We start from the raw sequence: 20,964 nt of genomic DNA on the forward strand, positions 1-20,964 counted from the left end.
GCAGGTGCAGCCACGCAGGTGCAGCCACACAGGTGCAGCCACGCAGGTGCAGCCACGCAGGTGCAGCCACACAGGTGCAGCCACACAAGTGCCCACACCCACAGTGCTCAGAGGGAGGGGTCAGGGTCCACACTCTGACTCAGCCATCTCCCTACTCAGGACGCCTTTGAGTGGGGAGAGCTGTCTAAGGCAGCCCAGAGGCCAGTTTCTACCTTCCTGCTGAACCTCACAGAACTCTCAAAGGGCCCCAATCCTGGGCCTGTGCCAAAGACCAATCACTAAGTCCAAGGAAACCCGACCACAGCTGCGACTGAGGCAGGCGGCCGGGGTGGGGGGGCTGCTAGGAAGCACCCCCTTAGGGCTGGTTTGATGGTTCAGCAAGTTCTAGGGTTCTTGCACCTAAGCATGGGGATCAGGATTTGATCCCTGGGACCCATGTGAAGACAAGAGAGAACTAATTCCATAAAACTGTCATCTAACCTCCACACAAATGGCATCTGTCCCCTGTCCCAAAGCACCCGTCTCGTCGAGCCTAAGATGATGGGGCTGTCCAGGAGGACCCCCGTGGGTGGTAGAACATGCGTTCCTCTGAAGTTGCCTAAGTGTTCTAAAATGGAAAGTTATGTTTTACAGAGAGAAAACCATCACTTGTTTCTCTATTCTCACATTTATATATATTCACATATTAATATATTCTATTATGTTATAATATTCCATTACAATATTAATATTACATTATAATATTAAATTCTATTAATTTATATATTTATATATTCTATATGCTTATATTTCTGCTTTAGAAATGTAAGGGAGTCTGTGAATTCCTTTTCAGGATCAAGCTACCCACTTTGAAGTAAATTTGAAAGACATTGGGAAAAAATAAAAGGAAAAGAAAAGGCCAGGCTAGGTGGTGCAAGGCTTTAATCCTAGCCCTTGGGAGGCAGATGCAGGCAGAGGTCTGTGAGTTTGAAATCAGCATAGCCTACCTAGTGAGTTCCAGGACAGACAGGGCTATCTATGTAGAGACCCTGTCAGAGAAAAGCAGAGAGATAAAGTGGGGCAAGTGACAGAGACAGAGGCAGTGAGAGACAGACAGACAGATACACAGAGACTGCCTTATCGTGTCTTCATGCCCACTGCTGAACAAACAGAGTTTTGTTTAAGCCACCTAAGTACACATCCTGTGTCTGCCTGTGGCTGGTACCAGGTGGGGTGAGGCACTTACCATGGCTCTAGCTAACGTTCAGAGTTCAGTCACGCCAGCAGAAGCTCCTGTGGAAAAAAAGCAGAAGAGAAATGACTGTGAGCAGGGTGTGGTATTATTCATTAGTTAGGGTGCCATGTTTGCATGAAGCTGAGCCAAGAGGAAACATACATGATGTCATCAAAGGGTCACCTGTGCGGGACCCAGAGCTCCTGGGCCAGGCTAATCATTAGAGAAAAGATTTGAGCGGTTGAGTTTATTATGCCAACAATGTGCTTCCTGGTTGCTCCTCTGTTTGGAGACACACATGATAGCTGTTCTGTTGCCTTGTTGGGGTGAAGTGCTGTTACTGACCCTTGGGACACAGAGGTTCTGAGTTAAACACTTCTGCAGGTCAGAACAGAGAAGAGATGAGCTATCCGAATCAGGAAACTATGGTACTTAAGACGCCCCATATGTATGCCCATGTGCCCATGTGTGTATTGATGTGTGCATACACCTGCATCCTGTGAGTGCATTCATATATGTGTACATGTGTGTACCTGCATCTGTGTACATGCATGTGTCTGCATGTAGGTCTACATACATATGTGCAGATGTCTGACTGTGTATCTTGACAGCCCATCCAGCATTGGACTGTGTTCATTCCCCAGATGCTGTTTTTTCCCCTGTACCATGACAGGAGTAGAGAGACTTCCTGTCATTGATCTCTCACGGTTTCCAATGCCCCCTCCTTCATCAGGAAAGTTGGAGTGCAAATCATGGCATCTCAACATCCACAGAGCTATCCTGGAGCCAGCGGTTGGCATATCTGGGAACTTGCTACAAAGGCAGAATCAGCTGTGTGGAACAGGCTTGTAATCTCAGAACTCAGGAGGCTGAGGTGGAGTAACAGCTTCTCTCAACAAAACCAGACATTATCACTGTTTCACTAAAGCAAGGGTCTGGAGAGACGGCTCAGTGGTTACGAGTGCCTACTGCTTCTGCAGAGGACCTGAGTTCAGCTCTCAGCACCCACACTGGGTGGTTCACAACCATCTGTAACTCTAGTTGATACCCTTCTCTGGCCTGCAAGGGCACCCACACACTAATGGTATACACATACGTGCACACACACACACACACACACACACACACACCACATACACCACACACCACACACACATACACACACACCACATACACCACACCACACACCACACACACATACACACACACCACATACACCACACCACACACACACACACACACACACACACACCACATGCACCACACCACACACCACACACACATACACACACACCACATACACCACACCACACACACACACACACACACACACACACACAATGAAGATGAAGGCAGTATTTTATTAGCTAGGACTGTTGGGGTTATAAATTCATTCATTCGCCTACACGTCCTCTTTCTCAGTGAGCTCATGGTCAACCAGGATAGACAGGAAAAATTAAAGATGGTTTCAGATGCTGGTAAGATAAAAATATAGCAGGGAAAGTAATACAGAGCAGAGATCAGCAAAACACGCATAATCAAAGGTCTGATTCTGCCTCTTCAGCCATTTTCAAACAATTGACAAAGGAGAGAAGGAGGAGGGAGGGGAGGAGGAAGGAGAAGAAGATGATATAATCCTGGTATGTAACAACTGTGTGAAATTCAAACTTTGATGAGAACAAGTTTGTCTAACATCTCACTCTTGGCTTCAAGGTGCCTTCCTCCATAGTGGACCAAAGCTACTCTTGTCACAAGCCGCTGACTCTCAGCCAATCACAAGCAGCAGCTGTTCTGATAAGACAGATGAGAACTGTGACAATCCGGTCTTTTGTACCCCACTTCCCTGTTATGTGCCTCCCTTCCTTTATGTTCTTCTGGCTTTAAGCAACCTGGTGCTGCAGAGTGAGCATCTGACTGCCTTTGATCTGGGTTCTGGCCTGGTCCCAGGATCACAAACAAAGAGATCCACAGAGCTTGGATCATTGCTGTTTTGTCTCTAACATTGATGCTGTTATGATCTGGGTACCAGGAAGGAGCAGACTCATAGCATAGCCCAGAAGCACCTCTGAGGAAATACCATCCAAGCTGAAGGAAGAGTTTAGGTTGGCCTTGAACTCTGTGTGTGTGTGTGTGTGTGTGTGTGTGTGTGTGTGTGTGTGTGTGCAAAGATGACCTTGAATCTATCTCCTGGCTCCACTTCCTGGTGCTGGGATTACAGGCCTACAACTCCATGTCCCGTTTATCTGGAGCCGAGGATTAAACCCAGGGCTTAGTGAGTACTGAGTCCATGTGCTGCTCACTGAGCAACACGCCCAGCTCAGCTGAATGAGGATCCAATGAAGGGCACAGGCCGCCACTCCAAGTTCCAACAGAGACTCTTCCAGGTACAGGGAAGAGGTGTGCAAAGACTTTGAGGCAGAAATGAACTAGTGTGGCCAGTGAGTCTATGGATCACAATAAGATACCCACACAAGGGAAGGGAACAAGGGAGCATGGGAACTTCTGTCCCCTCCCCTGTGCCTGCCCTCTGCCTGCTTCTGAGGTCCATCTTTTATGAAGCGCTCATGATACATTCAGCAAACTCTTGGCCTGAGTTCTGCAAGTCATTCCGACAGTCAAACACAGGGGAGCTCTGGGATCTCTTGGTTTATTGCCTGTGGGCCAGAAGTACTTCCTGGGCTAGAGGGTGGCATGTAAACTGGGCAGTGTAGTGGGATAGTCTTTAGCCCTTATCAGTTTGGGAATTGTGTTAAGGTTTAGGGTAACTATTTGGAGCAAAGAAAGAACTAAAGAATTGCTTGGGGTGGGAACCCACCACCCCCACGTCTAGAGACTGATGCTCAACTGCTGGGCTGAGTCTCCCTAACTGCAGAAGAATGGACGGCCTCAGAAACATTCTCAGAGCCCAGTTTCTCTAGCCTTCTCCCACCTTCTAGTCTCTTCCCAGCTTGACCTTCCCAAAGTCAGTCATGTAAACAGGCTTCTAGATTCCCAAAGTCCTTCCCCTTCCCACCGCCAAGTAAGCCACAGGTTCTGAAGTATGGAGTCAGTCTTTCCTGTATTTCTGTGTAGGAAGCTCTCTTGTTGGTCTTATTTCACAATAAATGATGTGAGTCTTCTCACAGGTGGCTCTTGCACCACACTCAGGAGAGAGGAATGTGACTCCCTCAGGTATGCACCACTGGGTCAAGCCTTCTGCGCAGTGAGCTGCACTTCTACACACCCATTTATTCTCCACAGAACCTAAACAGAAAGCCAGAACTTTTCCCAGGCCTGGTGTGGTTGCATATAGCTTTAATCCTAGTGCTTAAAAGGCAGAGGCAGGCAGATCTCTGAGTTTGAAACTAACCTGGCCTACAGAGTAAGTCTTAGGACAGCGAGTGCTACAGTGGGACTCTGTCTTTAGCAAAAGAAAAGAAAACCTCAGAATTTTCCTTGGGTGTTCAGGGTCTTCACTGATGAAGACCCGAGTCTTGTATACAACTTTAATTAAATAAACGTGTTAAGCTTTTTTTGTGTTAAACTTCTTGTTATAGGACTGTTGGCTGTACCACATCTTCCTGCAGTGCATGGTACCAGATGTGAGGAGTTTGAGGCCAGCCTAGTTTACATGAGATCTTGTTAGAAACAAACAAACAAACAAACAAACAAACAAACAAATACAAGAGCTCTGAGGAGACACAAGAGAAGCACAAGGGCCTGAGCTCAGTCCCCAGAGTTCATGTATAAGGAGGTGCTCATTGTAGGACTGCACAGGCAGGCAGATGCCTGGGCTCCATTGTTGGCGAGCCTAGTCTACAAGGCCAATGAGAAAAGCTGTCTCAAAAAAAAGGTACACTCAGGAATAACACAAGAATTTGTCTTCTGGCCTCCACATGAAACACACACACACACACATATACATATACACGCACATACATACATGCACACACAGGCATACACACACATATACACATACATACATACACATACACACATATACACAATACATACACACATACATACACATACATACACACATACATATACATACACACATACATACACATACACACATACATACATATACATACACACATACATACACATACATACATACACACATACATATACATATACACATACATACACACATATATACACATATATACATATACACACATAACACACATACACACATCACACATACACACATATATACACATATATACATATACACACATAACACATACACACACATCACACAAACACACATATATACACATATATACATATACACACATAACACACATACACACACATCACACATACATACATATATACACATATATACATATACACACATAACACATACACACATATATACACATATATACATATACACACATAACACACACATCACACATACACACATATATACACATATATACATATACACACATAACACACATACACACACATACATCACACATACATGCATGCACACACACACAAATGGAGAGCTGCCTCACTGCACTGGCTCCCTTCCATTCAGTGATGGACTGCTCTCAAGTTGTGGGCCAGAACTATCACACCTCCATAGCATCTTCCCACCCACAGAGGGTCCTGCCTTCCAAAGCTTCTGTACAAAGTCTCCTTGCCCAGTGGTGCTCAGTGCGTACCACAGACTGCTTTCTCAGCTTCCTGCATGCCTCGAACTGTTCTCTCTGTGGGCCTGCCTAGGATTCCCTATATGTACAATGACTCAGAATTATGTTGGGGTTTTAAAGACTTCACTCTCACAATGAGGGCAAAATAACGAGCCATCGGGCCTCAGCTTTTACTCTGAAATATTGCAAACACATTTCCAGGGGAGTCAAATGACCTCAAAGGCATCAGGACTGTCCCAGATGAAAAGTGACAATGGGAGGTGACCAATCCTTTCAGAATTGCCTGAAACCCCAAGGGATGTACAGAGCCATGTGTGGGAGTGGCTTCCACTTCCTAACCATGTACAAATGTCATGTGTATAAAGGGTTCAGCACAGGAGAGCTCTGAAGGGACAGTGTAGGCCAGGTGTGGTATTGCACACTTGTAATCCCAGCACTCAGGTGGGTGAATGGAAGGATCTCCAAGGGTAGGCTGGGCCATTGAGACCATGTCTTAAAAAGAAAACATACTGTTTTAGAGCAACTGGGAGAAAGTCAGGAACATTTATATGCGACCGACGCAAACCACAGTGTCAGCAAGGAAAGTCAGCTGTCAGTGAGTCACTGCTCCGTGGAAGATTACATACATCCTCAGAAATACTGTCAGTGAGTCACTGCTCCGTGGAAGATTACATACATCCTCAGAAATAATTCACGGCGGATTCACAAGAAAACACTGGGATACCAAGAACATCTCCTCATTTCCCAGGTGTCCTCTAGAAGGGTTAATGTGCACGACCCCACTAGTGGCCATACTATGTCCCTGTCAGTGCACAGTGTCACTGCACTGAGTGGAATGATGACTCAGGCACTGCATTTATCATGTCCCTTCCGCAGACTGGACACATGCGGAAGGAGCAAGGGCAGCTAGTGGAAAACTGTCTTGGTGAGTTTGAAGCCAGCCTGGTCTACACAGTGAGACCCTGTCCAAAAAACTCAAAACAAAGCAACATCAATACTGCAGCCTGAGGCTCCCTCCTCCCGGAAAACAGGCAAAATCTATTTCCCGCCCGAGCATTAGACTAGTCAAATCAGCCAACATCAAAACACTGAGATGCAAACTCATCCCAGCCACACCAGCCAGACTGAGCAGAACAGCGGGAAGGGGTGGGCAGATTGAAGAGAAACTCTCCATTCACACACACAAGCTCCTCTCATGGTCTGCAGATTCTCTGGGGGATCCTTCCTGTCCCAAGAAAAGGTGGATCCAGAAGCCAAGGGGCTAGAATGTCCCTAGCATGGACATGAATGTTAGCTACGTTAATTAATTCCAAGGCTGACATGACAAACTCTAGATTAGTGTAGAACAGCCTCTCTTTCTGTTCCTGTCTGTCTCTGTCTCTGTCTCTGTCTCTGTCTCTCTCTGTCTCTGTCTCTCTCTCTCTGTGTGTGTGTGTGTGTGTGTGTGTGTGTGTGTGTGTGTGTGTGTATGCACATCCCTGAGGGGCTGAACTTCTGGTGAACACAGTATGTCTGTGCAGGAACCTCTGCTGTCCATGAGACCCCAACTTAACCCTGGGACCTCCACTCAGATTCAAGACACTGACCCACACCCCAGGACAGGCCACCTGAGTCTTTTTTGGGCCCAGACTTTTTGCACTGTGTTCTAACTCTGGAATATTCTCGAGTCTCTGAGGTCACATGTGAGTGACTCACTCTTTGCTGGAACACAGTTTCATTTTACATCCAGCAAGGACAGATTTAACTTCTGGTCCTCAGGGTTAGTGGAGGGTGTGGGTGGGTCACACCCAAGCAGGAAGGCTTTCAAAACTGCCAATGACTTAGAAAGCAACAGTGACTGTCTACTCTTTTATTGGAACTTATGTCTTTCGTGAGACAGGTTTTGTTGGAGTGATGAGGTTTGGGTTAGGGACACAGGCATTTCCAAACCTTTAATCAAAAGCAGAATATGCACGTTTTGTGAATGTGAATTTAAAAAAACCGGCATTGAGTGAAACCTACAGGAGGTCATTGTTCTGTCTCAAGTGGCCCCTCAGTGTTAGGTGCCCACAGATTCAAATGCAGTCCTCGGTGCTGATTCCACTCCAGCAGACAGAGACTTTAACAAACAGGAAAACTTGGTTAAGGAGATGGTTCAGTGGACAGAGTTGCCATGCAAACCTGAGGACTGGAGTCCAGATCCCCAGAACCTACACAGAAGTCCTGTAGGCAGAGACAGGGGATTCCCAGGGCAAGCTGGCTAGCCAGACCAGTGGGAAGCAGCAAACTGCAGGGAGAGAGAGAGAGAGAGAGAGAGAGAGAGAGAGAGAGAGAGAGAGAGAGCGACCAAGGAGAGAGACAGAGAGATGCTGCCTCAATAAACACAGTGGAGAATAACTGAGGAAAGCACTTGAGGCCCACATACAATATTTTTCTAAAATTTACACACTTACTTATAGCACCATGGGAAACATTGCAATATCAATCCACAACTGCCAAGACATATTTCACATACAGGTTACACTTAACTTTGGCTAACAGACTGAGAAGCCATTATTTTAGATATGATTTTAAAACATCCAGCCCCATCTCTCCTCTCCTCACATTTCTGTCACGATTTGGACTGTCTCCATTACCTAAACAGCAGAGGGAACACTTGGGAACACTGACCACATGGCCTTTCTATCTGAACTCACGTTCCTGACAGCCTGGGGAGTCCTCCTCATCTTCCTCATCTCTTAAAACAAAAATTGAGACTTGGTGACACCGTGTAACCTCAGGCCAACAGTCAGCTCATGGCCAGACTTGGATGAAACCCTCACTTTATCCTGTTTGCTCTGTTTGCTAGTTTCTTGTTTTTTATTTGTTTTAGTGAATGGGAGGGGTGTCTCACTTTGGAGCTCAGGCATGCACAGAATTCACTACAGAGTCCACCCAGACCTCAAACTCTGGGCAATTCTGCCTCAGCCTTCTAAGGGCTGGGGTTTCAGGCATGAGCCTCCGAGCCCAGCTTCCTCTGTCCTGTCTGAAATCGATCGGACTGCCACAGTAACAAAAGCTGACTGAGATAAGTCCTATGTTGTATTAAGAAGCAAAGTTAAAAATCTGTATTTGGTCAAAGCAAAAAGAGTCAACATGGCCTAGGTGGTTGCCAGAAAAACTGGTTGGTCCCTGCATGTTAGCTCAATCCTTACCTTGTTAAATGCCTTGCCTCAGTTTCCCCAGACATGTTTCAGGACACAGAGAGGGTTATTATAACAGAATCTATAAATGTAACTAGTGGTATTCTCAGGCCTGCCTTTACCATCACAATGCTTCAGACTCTTTCTCTCCCCCTCCCACCCTTTCTCTCAACAGCTCTTTGTAGGGCCTATGGCCTGGAGACCTTTGGGATTCTCATTGGCTGCACCATTTTGGTGGTGGTATTGGTGAGATTTTTAGAAACTTGTTTTGCCTGGGTGGTGGTAGCACATGCCCCTCTAATCCCATTATAGAGACAGATGTATCTATGTGAGTCTGAGGCTAGCCTGGTCTACAGAGGGAGTTCTAGGACAGCCAGGGCTACACGGAGAAACCCTCTCTCAAGGAAACAAACAAAAAAGTGTTCTACCTTTTAACTTGCAGAGAAAGCCGATTCTCCCGTCTCCAGACAGTGGCAAGAAAATCACTTGGAAGGTTCACTTCCAAGACAGACTGGAGTCCCGCTGAGGTGTTCTGTGTCCGCAGTCACTCCGTCAATGTTCTCTGAATGAACATCTGCTCTGTGCACACTTGAACTTCTACCTCTACACTCTTCAGAATAGTGCATTATCACGCATTCCTTATCTGTTCAAGATATATCTATCACTAAAGCAAAAATCCTGAAGGCCATTGAAAGTTACCTCACTACACTTCCTGGTGAGGACTCTCCAACCTTCTCCAGTGTCACCTCCCACCTTCCAGCTGTCCCACAGTAACAAGCCTACTCCTCCACATGTCCTTTCGAGCAAAAGGGAGCTTATTTATAAATGAATATTGATCATTGAGTTGCATTATATGAGATATTTTATCAAGACCATGTTGTTTGTCCCTTGTATCCAGAGACGTAGGTGTGATCATTTACATCCTAGAGAAATTAAGCATGAAGTTCCAGGTCATTTGCATGGGTGGGACAATGTCTTCATTCAGATCCCATGTTCTCTGTGTCATACCATGTCAATATATTAGTATGCATGCATTTAAACTAAGTCTAAAGGCAGATTCCAATTCTAGAAGCTTTCAAAATAATAATGGCATATAAACTTTAAGTTGTTAGGGCTGGAGAGATGGCACAGCAGCTAAGAGATAATATTGCCCTTGCAGAAGACCCAAAGTTGGTTCCCAGCACCCATGTCAGGAGGTTTACAAAAGCCTGTAACTCCAGTGCCAGGGAATCTGACACCGAAGGCCTCCATAGGCATCTGCTTCCACCGGTACAACATGTACACACATAATTAAATTTTTAAAAAAATGAATCTATTTTTTTTCCAGAGCTGAGGACCGAACCCAGGGCCTTGCGCTTGCTAGGCAAGTGCTCTACCACTGAGCTAAATCCCCAACCCATGAATCTATTTTTAAAACCAAAAGCTCTAAATTGACATTCCCTTACTATATCAGATGCTTCTTGGTTTTTTTGTTTGTTTTTGTTGTTTGTTTTTCTTTAGCAAATTGGATGCAAAAGCTAAAACAACTAGAAAAATATTCTTCCCAGATGAAGTGGCTGAGACTGGAGCATACTTAATATGGCAAAAGGCTGGCTGTCAGTCAACAGCAAAAGCTGGTGCCGTGCACATCCAGAGCCACATCTCCGACTGCCACAGTCCTGGTCAGGCTCAGCTATCCAGCCTTTGGGATGCCGCCCGCTGGAGCTGACTCATGGTCGGCAGCATGACTTCTCTACATGAGGCTGCAGGATCCCAACAGGCACATTCTGTGCCCACCTTAGAACAGAGCAGGGCCTAGCATCCTGCGCATGCAAGTGGGAGGTTAGGGCTGAGCCAACCATAATCCGTAAGCACTGGACACAGTATCCACACCCATAGTACTCAGGAGACTGATGCAGGAGGATGGAAAGTTTGATGCAGCTGAGTTATATAACAAGATCTGAGCGCTCGCTCGCTCGCTCTCTCTCTCTCTCTCTCTCTCTCTCTCTCTCTCTCACACACACACACACACACACATACACTCACACACACTCTCACACACACATACACTCTTACACACACATACTCTCTCTCACACACACACATACTCTCTCTCACACACACATGCATCTCTCTCACATACATACATATTCTCTCTCACACACACACTCTCTCACACACACATATACATGCATCTCTCTCTCACACACACACTCTCTCACACACATATACATGCACCTCTCTCTCACACACACACACACTCTCACACACACACATATACATGCATCTCTCACACACACACACTCTCTCTCACACACACATATACATGCATCTCTCTCACACACACACTCTCTCACACACACTCTCACACACACATTCTTTCTCTCTCTCACACACACACATTTCTCTCTTTCACACACACACACACACATTTCTCTCTCTCACACATACACATGCATCTCTCTCTCACACACACACTCTCTCACACACACTCTCACACACACATTCTTTCTCTCTCTCACACACACACACATTTCTCTCTTTCACACACACACACACATTTCTCTCTCACACATACACATGCATCTCTCTCTCACATATACACACATTCTCTCACACACATACACACTCACACAAACACACACACATTCTCTCTTTCACACACACACACATTTCTCTCTCTCATGCACACACACTCGCATGAGCATACACACGCACACAGGCATCCCAGAAGTGCTGCCAGTTCCAGCAACTCACTGGAGAATGATGCCGTCGGTTAGTCTGAATCCAGACTCTGTGGGGTTAGACGCAGTGATTCCACTGGGTGTTTGCCCCGTGTCTGCAGTTTGAAGAGTACCTGGCAGACACCAGCAGGAGACTGAGGAGCACCAGAAATAGCTCTTCTGGGTTTTGCTATGAACAGGAAGCACTAGGAGCTTTCGTGCAAAGCTTCTGACAGGGCAGACAAGAAAATGATACGCATTTCAAGCTCAGTGGTTACTTTATGTATCACGGCTGTGCCCTCCAGGCTTGAAACACAGTTCTCTATGGTTCAGTTAGAACTAACTGGGTTTCCTTATTTCAGATCAAACTGCCAAGCACACTATAGCTGAGGTAATAATGAGAACACCCAAAGGAGACAGGAATACAAGACTGGAGAGAAAGCTCAACATTTAAGAGCATTTGCTCTTGCAAAGGACCCGGCTTCTATTCCCGGCACACACATGGTGGTTCACAACCACCTTTAACTCCAGTTCTGGGAGATCCAACACCTTTTCCTGTTCTCTGTGACCAATGCATACACTCGGTGCCCATCCATACATGCTGGTAAAAAACATTCATGCATGTGAAATACAAGTAAATATATCTTTGTTGTCGTTTTGAGACATGGTCTCACTGTGTACCCCTGGCTGTCCTGGAACTCTATGCAGACCAGGCTAGCCTCCAACTCACAGATATCCTCCTGTCTCTCCTTCCTGAATGCTGGGATCAAAGGCCTGTGCCACCATACCCAGCTAATAAATCTTTTAAAAGGAGAAAACAGGAATAGAAACGGGGGTGGGTGGGTTCCAGAGAAATTAACTTCCTGCCAGGGTTGGATTATTGAGGTACAGAAAACTTTAGGGAGCATCCAACCCTGATTTATGGGTAGTAGACAGCTTCTCCCCCTGCAAATGATGGCAGAGTGCCCCACAGTAGCTCAAAGGTTCTCTGTGCTGGCTCACTGTGGGCGGCAAAGGCGGACCCTTCAACCAGAAAGTCTGTGCTATCCTTTTGATGAGAAGCCCAGATCTGAGGGCAGAGAGGGAAGCCATCTAACCTTTAATTTAGTTAAAAATTTCCCATCGTAGCCACTCAGAACAGAATTCTCTTTAAAGCTCATCTCATCTCCCCTCCAAAATAAAGTGGTGGAGTCCTGTGAACCATTTGTTCTTATGATCTTTATAGACATACTTCCTACTTATGGACCAAGGTATGGTCTCTCATGTTTCAGTTTCCTCATGGGCTACATAGAATTAATACTAAGAATTAGTGACACGTAGAGCAATCAAACTATGACCCCAAAACCTTATAATGGTGAACCCATTGTGAACCGGACAACATTTATCTATTCTACCTATTACTATTTGTTCTAGAACAATCTGGTCCCAGGATTGTTCAGAGTGAAATTCACTAGGCGCTTAGTGACTCCACCCAACCCAGAAAGTACCTACTTTACCTCAAGCAAATATCAGAGACAGGAAGTCCTGGCACCAGAGTCTAGTAGTAGTAAAGTCCCCATCATCACCTTAATGCTTTTTCTTTGTCTGTAAGCTAGGAAGCCATGTTGAAAGGAGAGGTTGGAGACCAACCAGAGCTACTCAGGGACAATCATGATTAGATGCAAGATGGCTGCTGTCAGGCCAAGGTAAACCTGCAGGTCATTCTCTCACATAGACTTCCCCAATACATGTCTATAGTCAAGTACTCACAGCTTCCCTGATGAAGATGGGGCTTCGAACTTAACGAGATGAGACGAGTTCTGTAGATAAGGATGACTGCGAAAAGGATGTAAATATAGATACTTAAGACACGGTAACTAGGGGTTGGGGATTTAGCTCAGTGGTAGAGCGCTTGCCTAGGAAGCGCAAGGCCCTGGGTTCGGTCCCCAGCTCCGAAAAAAAGAAAAGAAAAAAAAAAAAAAGAGACACGGTAACTAATTCATCTTATGTGTATTTTACCTCAGCTTTTGTGCATGTGCACATACATGTTCTTTTGGGTGCATGTATGTATGTAGGCATGTGTATACATATGAGTGTGGAGGCTGAAGGTCGACTTTAGAGGTCATTCCTTCTTTTTTTTTTTTCTTTTCTTTTTTTCAGAGCTGGGGACCAGAGGCCATTCCTTCTTAAGCATCTTGTCTTTTGAGACAGCATCTCTCACTGGCCTGGAGCTTACCAAGTAGACTGTCCTGTTGCCGCCAAGTTTGCACCACCACGTCCAGCTGTTCTGCCTGGACTCAGAGGACCCAACTTGGGTTCCAGTCACGCTAGCCCTCCATTTCTTTAAAATGTGTCCTTTTAAAAATCCTTTATAAAAATCCCTAATCATGTGTGATCTGTGCATTTTCTGATATGAGTATCATACCTCAATAAAATAGCATCCCTTTTACAGCCGAAGACATGGCCTTAAGCTAGCAATCGCCTCTGGGAATCCATTGTTCTTGCCTTCCACTTATTAACACCCACTCCAAAGAAAACTGACTCAGTGAAATCCAAAAAGCCCATATGGCTTTCCCACAGCATCATGGGTAAAATCGTGTCTCCTCAGTGTAACAGTCACTTAAAGGGAGACTGTCAACAACGAGACTCTTTCATTGGGTTACGTCATGTTTCCTGATCAATTTGGGATGATTTTGGAATCAAAATCCCCAAAGACATGTGGCAGGTCCTCCTTCAGGAAGATGTAAATACAGTGTACTAGGCACGTGAAGGTCTCGTGCAGAAACCCATCTGCACCGGTCCCTAGTTCTTGTCTGTCACCGGGTACTCTCACAATCTATCCACACATGCACCAATCTGGTCATTCCTCACGGATGACAAACCCCAGGCCACCGTGTGCTAAGACCAAGATTCCAAAGCTTACTTGGTGTCTCCTCTCAGCCTAGCAATCATAAGTCTTAGGCTCAAAACAAGGGCACCTCATCAGAGAAAAGTGGGTGCCTGCTCTTTTTTTTTTTTTTTTAAGATAGTGTCTCTCTGCATAGTCTGGCTGTCCTAGAACTCACTATGTAGACCAGGCTAACCTCAAACTCACAGAGCTCCACCTGCCTCTGCCTCCTGAGCACTAGGACTAAAAGCCTGTGTCACCATGCCCAGCTTGGATACCTGACTCATTCATGCTCTTCCCCCAAGAGATTAAAATCATCCCATCTTTCGTCACAAAATCCTGGTGAGACAGGAATAGAACAGTTTGAGTGCAAGTAAGAGAGTGGGGAGCAGGAGGTATGGAGAAAGGAGAACCCTGTGAACTCGGGATACAGATGCCAGTCGGCCCATCAGTCATGAGAAGTGACCTGGAGGGTCCTCGGAAATGCTACAACCAGGGCTGTTGAGATCACTAAGCTGGTCAAGACCCTTGCTGCCAAGCCAGGTGACATGAGTCAAAGCCTTAGAATCTGCACGGTGGAGACAGAGAATCGACATGCTAAGCTTGTCCTCTGACCTTCACACGCAATGCGGCATGTCCCCCTCCCCCCCCCAAAAAAATCCAAGAAAATCTAACAAACAATTTTTAAAGTTAAAACTGGAGCTGGAGAGAGAGAGAGAGAGAGAGAGAGAGAGAGAGAGAGAGAGAGAGAGATCAGTAATTAAGAGCATTTGCGGGGTTTGGGATTTGGCTCAGTGGTAGAGCGCTTGCCTAGGAAGCACAAGGCCCTGGGTTCGGTCCCCAGCTCCGAAAAAAAAGAACCAAAAAAAAAAAAAAAAAAAAAAGAGCATTTGCTGCTCTTGCAGAGGCCTGGGTTCAGTCCCCAACACCGACGCAGTGGTTCACAACTGTCCTTGACTCCAATTCTGGAGGATCTGACTCCCTTTTCTGGTCTGCCAAGGTGCAAGTCATACACTTACTACACAGACACACGTGCCGGCAAAACACGCATAAATGTAAACCAAAAATAAATTTTTAAAAAGCCTAGGACTGGTGGAGTGGTCCTGGGGTAGAGCCCTTGCCCACCTGTGTGATGCTCAGGCCATTCCTAACACCACCCCACCAAACAATACAACTGAACTGAACCCAACATTGGCACCACTCACAGCAGCGGGCTACACAGTCAACCTAAGTGTCCATCGGCAGGTGACGGACAGAGAAAGCGGTAAATCTACACCCGGGATGCTTTTTGCCTTTAAAGGCAATGTGGTCCTTTGGCAACAAATCAGAGAAAGGAGCATTGTGCTAAGTGAAATAAGCCAGCAGGAGAAGACCCACAGTGCTGTGGACTGAAAACCAAGGTAACTCAAAACTCAGGGAAAGCGCCCGGCCTGGGGGCTTGCACCTGTCATCTTCCAGAGTCCAGGAAGTGGCAGCAGGAGGGTAGAGAGTTTGAGGGAGGACAATGATGGTTAGTAGAGCTGGGAGTCTGGGAAGGAGAGTTGATGGCCAAAAGGCTCCAGTACGTCTCCGAAGGTAGGAGTCACTGTACGGAACGGTGAATGGGACAAAACACATCTCCTGCTTCAAATTCACTGAGAATAAGTCTTAAACATTGTCACCGCAAAGAAAAGTAAGATGCTTGGGTGATGAATACGCCAAGTGTCTCGATTTAATTACTTACTATATATTCATAAAGTATAGTATCACTTTGCACCCCGGATACATGCAATCATTATTTATCTGTTTTCTTTCTTTCTTTCTTTCTTTCTTTCTCTCTCTCTCTCTCTCTCTCTCTCTCTCTCTCTTTCTTTCTTTCTTTCTTTCTTTCTGGAGGGGGTGGTGTTAGTTGTTGCTGTTGTTGTTTGGTTTTGCTGGGTTTAGTTTTTCAAGAAAGGGTTTCTTTTGTGTATAGTCCTGGCTGTCCTGAAACTCTGTAGATCAGGCTGGCCACAAACTCACAGAAATCATTTGCCTTGCAATCCCGAGAGCTGGGACTAAAGGCGTGTGCCACCCACACCCAGCCTATATTCAGCTTTTAAAGTTGTTCTTTAAAACCATGCATAGTGGCTCAAGCCTCTAATTTCAGTGCTTCATCCTTAGAAAAAGGCATGGCAGTGAGTCTGTAACCCCAGTTCTCCAGTGATGGAGGCAGGAGAATTCCTATAGCTCACTGACCAGTCAGTCTAGCCCAATCAGTGAGGTCCAGGCTCAGTGAGACGGACGGTCTGTAGAAACAAAGTGAGAAGCAGAGAAAGGACACCTCAAGCCCATCTCTGCCCATGGGCTTAGGCACACAGCAGGAGGGAAGGGGTTCTGCCTATGCAGACTTTCTGCTGTCCCTCTGAGCTCCTCTTGATCCAGAGTGGGATACAGGTGTCATGTGGCCTTGTCCTTCTGGCCACAAGAAAAGCAGCCTGGCTCTCTCCACAGATTGAGACAAAAAGTGAGCACAGAGAAATCTCTCTCTGAGGCCTCAGCTCTGCCAGCTGTGTGGGCAGCACCTCCGTCTGCCACACCCTCGCTGGGCCAGAGTAGGGCACTGTACCCAAATCTTTCCAGAATTAAAGCTGACTCTGGCAGAAAGGCACAAAAACAGAACTGTTCAAGCTTCCACTGTGGCTTTCTGATTCATGGAGGGAACTTAGCTTTTCTGGTGAAGCCTCTCCCAGATTTGTATTTGAATCCTCTGTAAGGTGGGGGTAAGGGGGTGGGGTGGGGTGGGGGTGGGGAACTGGAAAGAGCAGGACTGACCCGAGGTAGGGTCAGGCTGAGAGGGACTGAAAGTAGATTGGAAGGTGGAAGTGGAAAAGGAGGAGGACGGCTGACATTAGTCACTGGCCCTGCTCCTACCTCCCAACCTGACAGGGCATTGGGATTGTAAACTTAAAGTCAGAACAGACTTGTTCATTCCCAGGACCCACATGGTGAATGGTGAGAACCGAATCCAGCAAGTTGGCCTATGATCTCTACATGCGTGCCATGAGGTACACACACACACACACACACACACACACACACACACACACACACAGGGGGCAGGGGAGATAGTGGCTGTTGCCCATCAAATCATTCCTAGCACTCAGGAGACTGAGGCAGGAGGATTGTAAGTTTGAGGACTATATTGCATGATCTTGTCAATAAACGTTTTTAACTGGTGGAAACTGGGAATTAGAGTAGCTCCCTTGAAAACAGCTCTCCCCTGCTAGGATGCCTTTGGGCTCCCTACTGACTTGACTGATAGTCTCCTCCCCTTGCACTGGGCTCCTTGTAGCCATGAACCACACATGACAACTGATGCATACGGATGGCATACTGAGCAACTGGTGTTATGACTACAGCTACAAGTTTGTTCTGTTTTTATTAACTGATTTAATTCTTATCTTATGTGCATTGGTGTGAGGGTCCTTGCTGTCAGATCCCCTGGAACTAGAATTACAGGCAGTTGTGAGCTGCTATGTAGGTGCTGGGAATTGAACCCAGGTCCTCTGGAAGAGCAGCCAGGGCTCTTAACTTCTGAGCCATCTCCCCAGCCTGCTCATTCTGAGCTGACTTTACTCTTAAAATGCCTTAGTTTCCCCATATGCATTAACTTTGAATTTTAAAATGCCCTAACTTCCTGCTCCTGCAGGGCTGAAGTTCACGTTGACTACTGAGCACAGTGCACCTGCCAGGCAGGGCGTGTCCCTTCTAGTATCCCTGAGCAACCAAGTGGCACCAGCAGCTTTGTTCACTTTGGATATTTTTCTAGGCACTGAGCAATATTTTAATGTTTTCATTTGAATATAGTTCACAGAAAGCACAAGGTACTCATTTTGCGATTTGCATGTGCCATATATACATATACACACATATATACATACATATATACACATATATGCATACATATACACACACATATATACATACATATATACACACACATATATACACACACACACATATATATACATATATATATATATATATATATATATATATATATAGAGAGAGAGAGAGAGAGAGAGAGAGAGAGAGAGAGAAAGAGAGAGGGAGGGGGATCATGGATCCTGGGAATAAAGGCATGTGCTATCACCACCTTGCCTCGCTGATGTTTAAGAACTTTAAACGGAAGCTTGCTCCCCATGTAGAAATGGTGGTAGCAGAGGCTTCAATGTTGTCACTGTAAAGAGAAAGAGATAGAGTTGACATAGGAGCTCATGAGTTCGCTTGGGCAAATGAAGTTCTAAAAGCCAAAGGCCTTTTAGTTCAAATCACATTCTTCTGGAGAAGATGAACCAGTTTTTTTAAATGAGGTTTCAAATATTAAATGGAAATTTAAAAAAATTGGACAGAGTCTGTGTCTAACTCATTATATTGCCAGGATGACCTTGAACTTCCCATCTGCCACCTCCACCTCCCTCCCAGTCCCAGGGTCACAGGTACACCTAACTACAAACACTTTACATGGGGCTGGGAACCAAGGCCAGGATGCCGTGCACGCTAGGTTCTATCAACTAAGCTTCATACCCAGCTCATAAATAAATTTTTTGGTATTTATTTTAGCTACTACAAAAATTTAAGTATGTTTAAAATATTCTGAGCATTTGAATTGATGGTAAAATTGTAAATGTTATGAAATCCAAATATATATCAAGATTTTCTGCTGACAATACTGAAATTCAATGTGCCATCACACAAAATATTAGCATAGACTGGAAAAGTCATTAACACCTTTACATTACGTGTCAAGATGGTCATGCTGTGGATATACTGGTAAGATATTACATTGACTACGTATTGAGATGGTCATGCTGTGGATATATTGGTAAGATAACTGTTTAGTTTTCTATTTTGTTTTCCATGCTGTGAATTGAATCTGGGCCTTTGCAAAGCCTAAGCCCACACTCAACAAAACAAGGTACATCTCTCACTTCAGTCTTTATTACTTAAGGTAACTGTTCCCACTTCCTTTTACTTTGATTGATTGGTTTGGTGGCATGAAAGTTAAGGCACCTCCTGGGCAGTAACCAGAGCATCGCCTGCAGGATCTCTTCTTTTCACTCTGTGTGTGTGTGTGTGTGTGTGTGTGTGTGTTCCTGTGCATGCATGCATGTGTGTGTGTCTGAGTGTGTGTGTGCCTGTGCATGCATGCATGTGTGTGTTGTGTGTGTTATGAGTGTGTGTGAGTGTGTGTGTGAGTGTGTGTGAGTGTGTGTGTGAGAGTGTGTGTGTGTAAGTGTGTGTGTGTGCCTGTGCATGTGTGTGCCTATGCATGTGCATGCATGCGTGTTTGTTGTGTGTGTTATGAGTGTGTGCCTGTGCATGCGTGTGTGTTATGAGTGTGTGTGAGTGTGTGTGCCTGTGCGTGTACATGCATGCATGTGTGTTATGAGTGTGTATGAGTGTGTGTGTGTATGTGTGTGTGCCTGTGCATGTATGTGTGTTATGAGTGTGTGTGTATGTGCCTGTGCATGCATACATGTGTGTGTATGTGTGTGTTATGAGCATGTGTGTGTGCCTGTGCATGTACATGCATACATGTGTGTTATGAGTGTGTGTGAGTGTGTGAGTGTGTGTGTGTTATGTGTGTGTGCCTGTGCATATGTGTGCCTATGCATGTGCATGCATGCATGTGAGTGTGTGTGTTATGTGTGTGTTATGTGTGTGTGAGTGTGTGAGTGTGTGTTGTGTGTGTTATGAGTGTGTGAGTGTGTGTGTTATGTGTGTTATGAGTGTGTGTGTGCATGCATGTGTGTGTGTGTGTGTGCATGCATGTGTGTGTGCGTGTGTGTGAAGGCCATTCTCAATCTCTTCTCCGTCTCCCATCTTGCTGAACTTGCTGCTCAGACTGACTGGCCAGGAAGACCTCCGAACCCTCCTCTCTGTAGCACAAACGTTCTAAGTACCCGTGGTCTAAGTACCTCTGGCTCTTACGTGGGTGGTGTGGATTCACTCAGGTCATTACATTTACACAGCGAGCATTTTACCCCCTGAGCCATCTTTCCAGCCCCTCTTTACAGTGCCTTTACAATTCACTACAGGACATTCAACCTTGCAAATGTAGCTCATGGCACGACTCTAGACAGGGCTCACCGTTTTCCATAACTGTGACTTGAACAGGGCTGACTGAATGATTGTTACAGTCAGACCTTGTTCCCCAAACCACATATGCACGGTCACTAGCCTTGTAATCCTCACCAAAGCCCCTCGTGTTTTCTTAGTGCCTTCATTCTGCCACTCACTGTTAGAAGGAAGGGAGGGGAGGAAGAGAGAGGGAGGGAAGGGGGAGGGGAAAGAAGGGAGGGGAGGGAGGGAGGGAGAGAGGGAGGGAAGAGGGAGGGGAAGGATGGGA

The 20,964-nt window shown here is 45.8% G+C and overlaps 1 protein-coding gene across 6 annotated transcripts in view; it reads right to left on the minus strand.

The window, feature by feature from the left end:
* Anxa4 (annexin A4) overlaps positions 1-20,964 on the minus strand; it is a 56,785-nt gene that overhangs the window by 26,478 nt on the left and 9,343 nt on the right. For 3 of the 6 annotated variants that reach the window (XM_039108397.2, XM_039108398.2, NM_024155.3), the window contains exon 2: positions 1,226-1,272. In XM_039108397.2, the coding sequence (XP_038964325.1) occupies positions 1,226-1,228 (3 nt within the window). In that variant the 5' untranslated portion in view covers positions 1,229-1,272. Of the gene's footprint in view, positions 1-1,225; positions 1,273-9,451; positions 9,667-11,759; positions 11,878-13,474; positions 13,541-20,964 lie in introns of those variants that run through there. The other 3 variants (XM_063286727.1, XM_006236841.5, XM_039108396.2) reach the window with 3 other exon arrangements.

Source organism: Rattus norvegicus, chromosome 4, assembly GCF_036323735.1.
Source record: "Rattus norvegicus strain BN/NHsdMcwi chromosome 4, GRCr8, whole genome shotgun sequence".
Taxonomy (NCBI): Eukaryota; Metazoa; Chordata; class Mammalia; order Rodentia; family Muridae; genus Rattus; species Rattus norvegicus.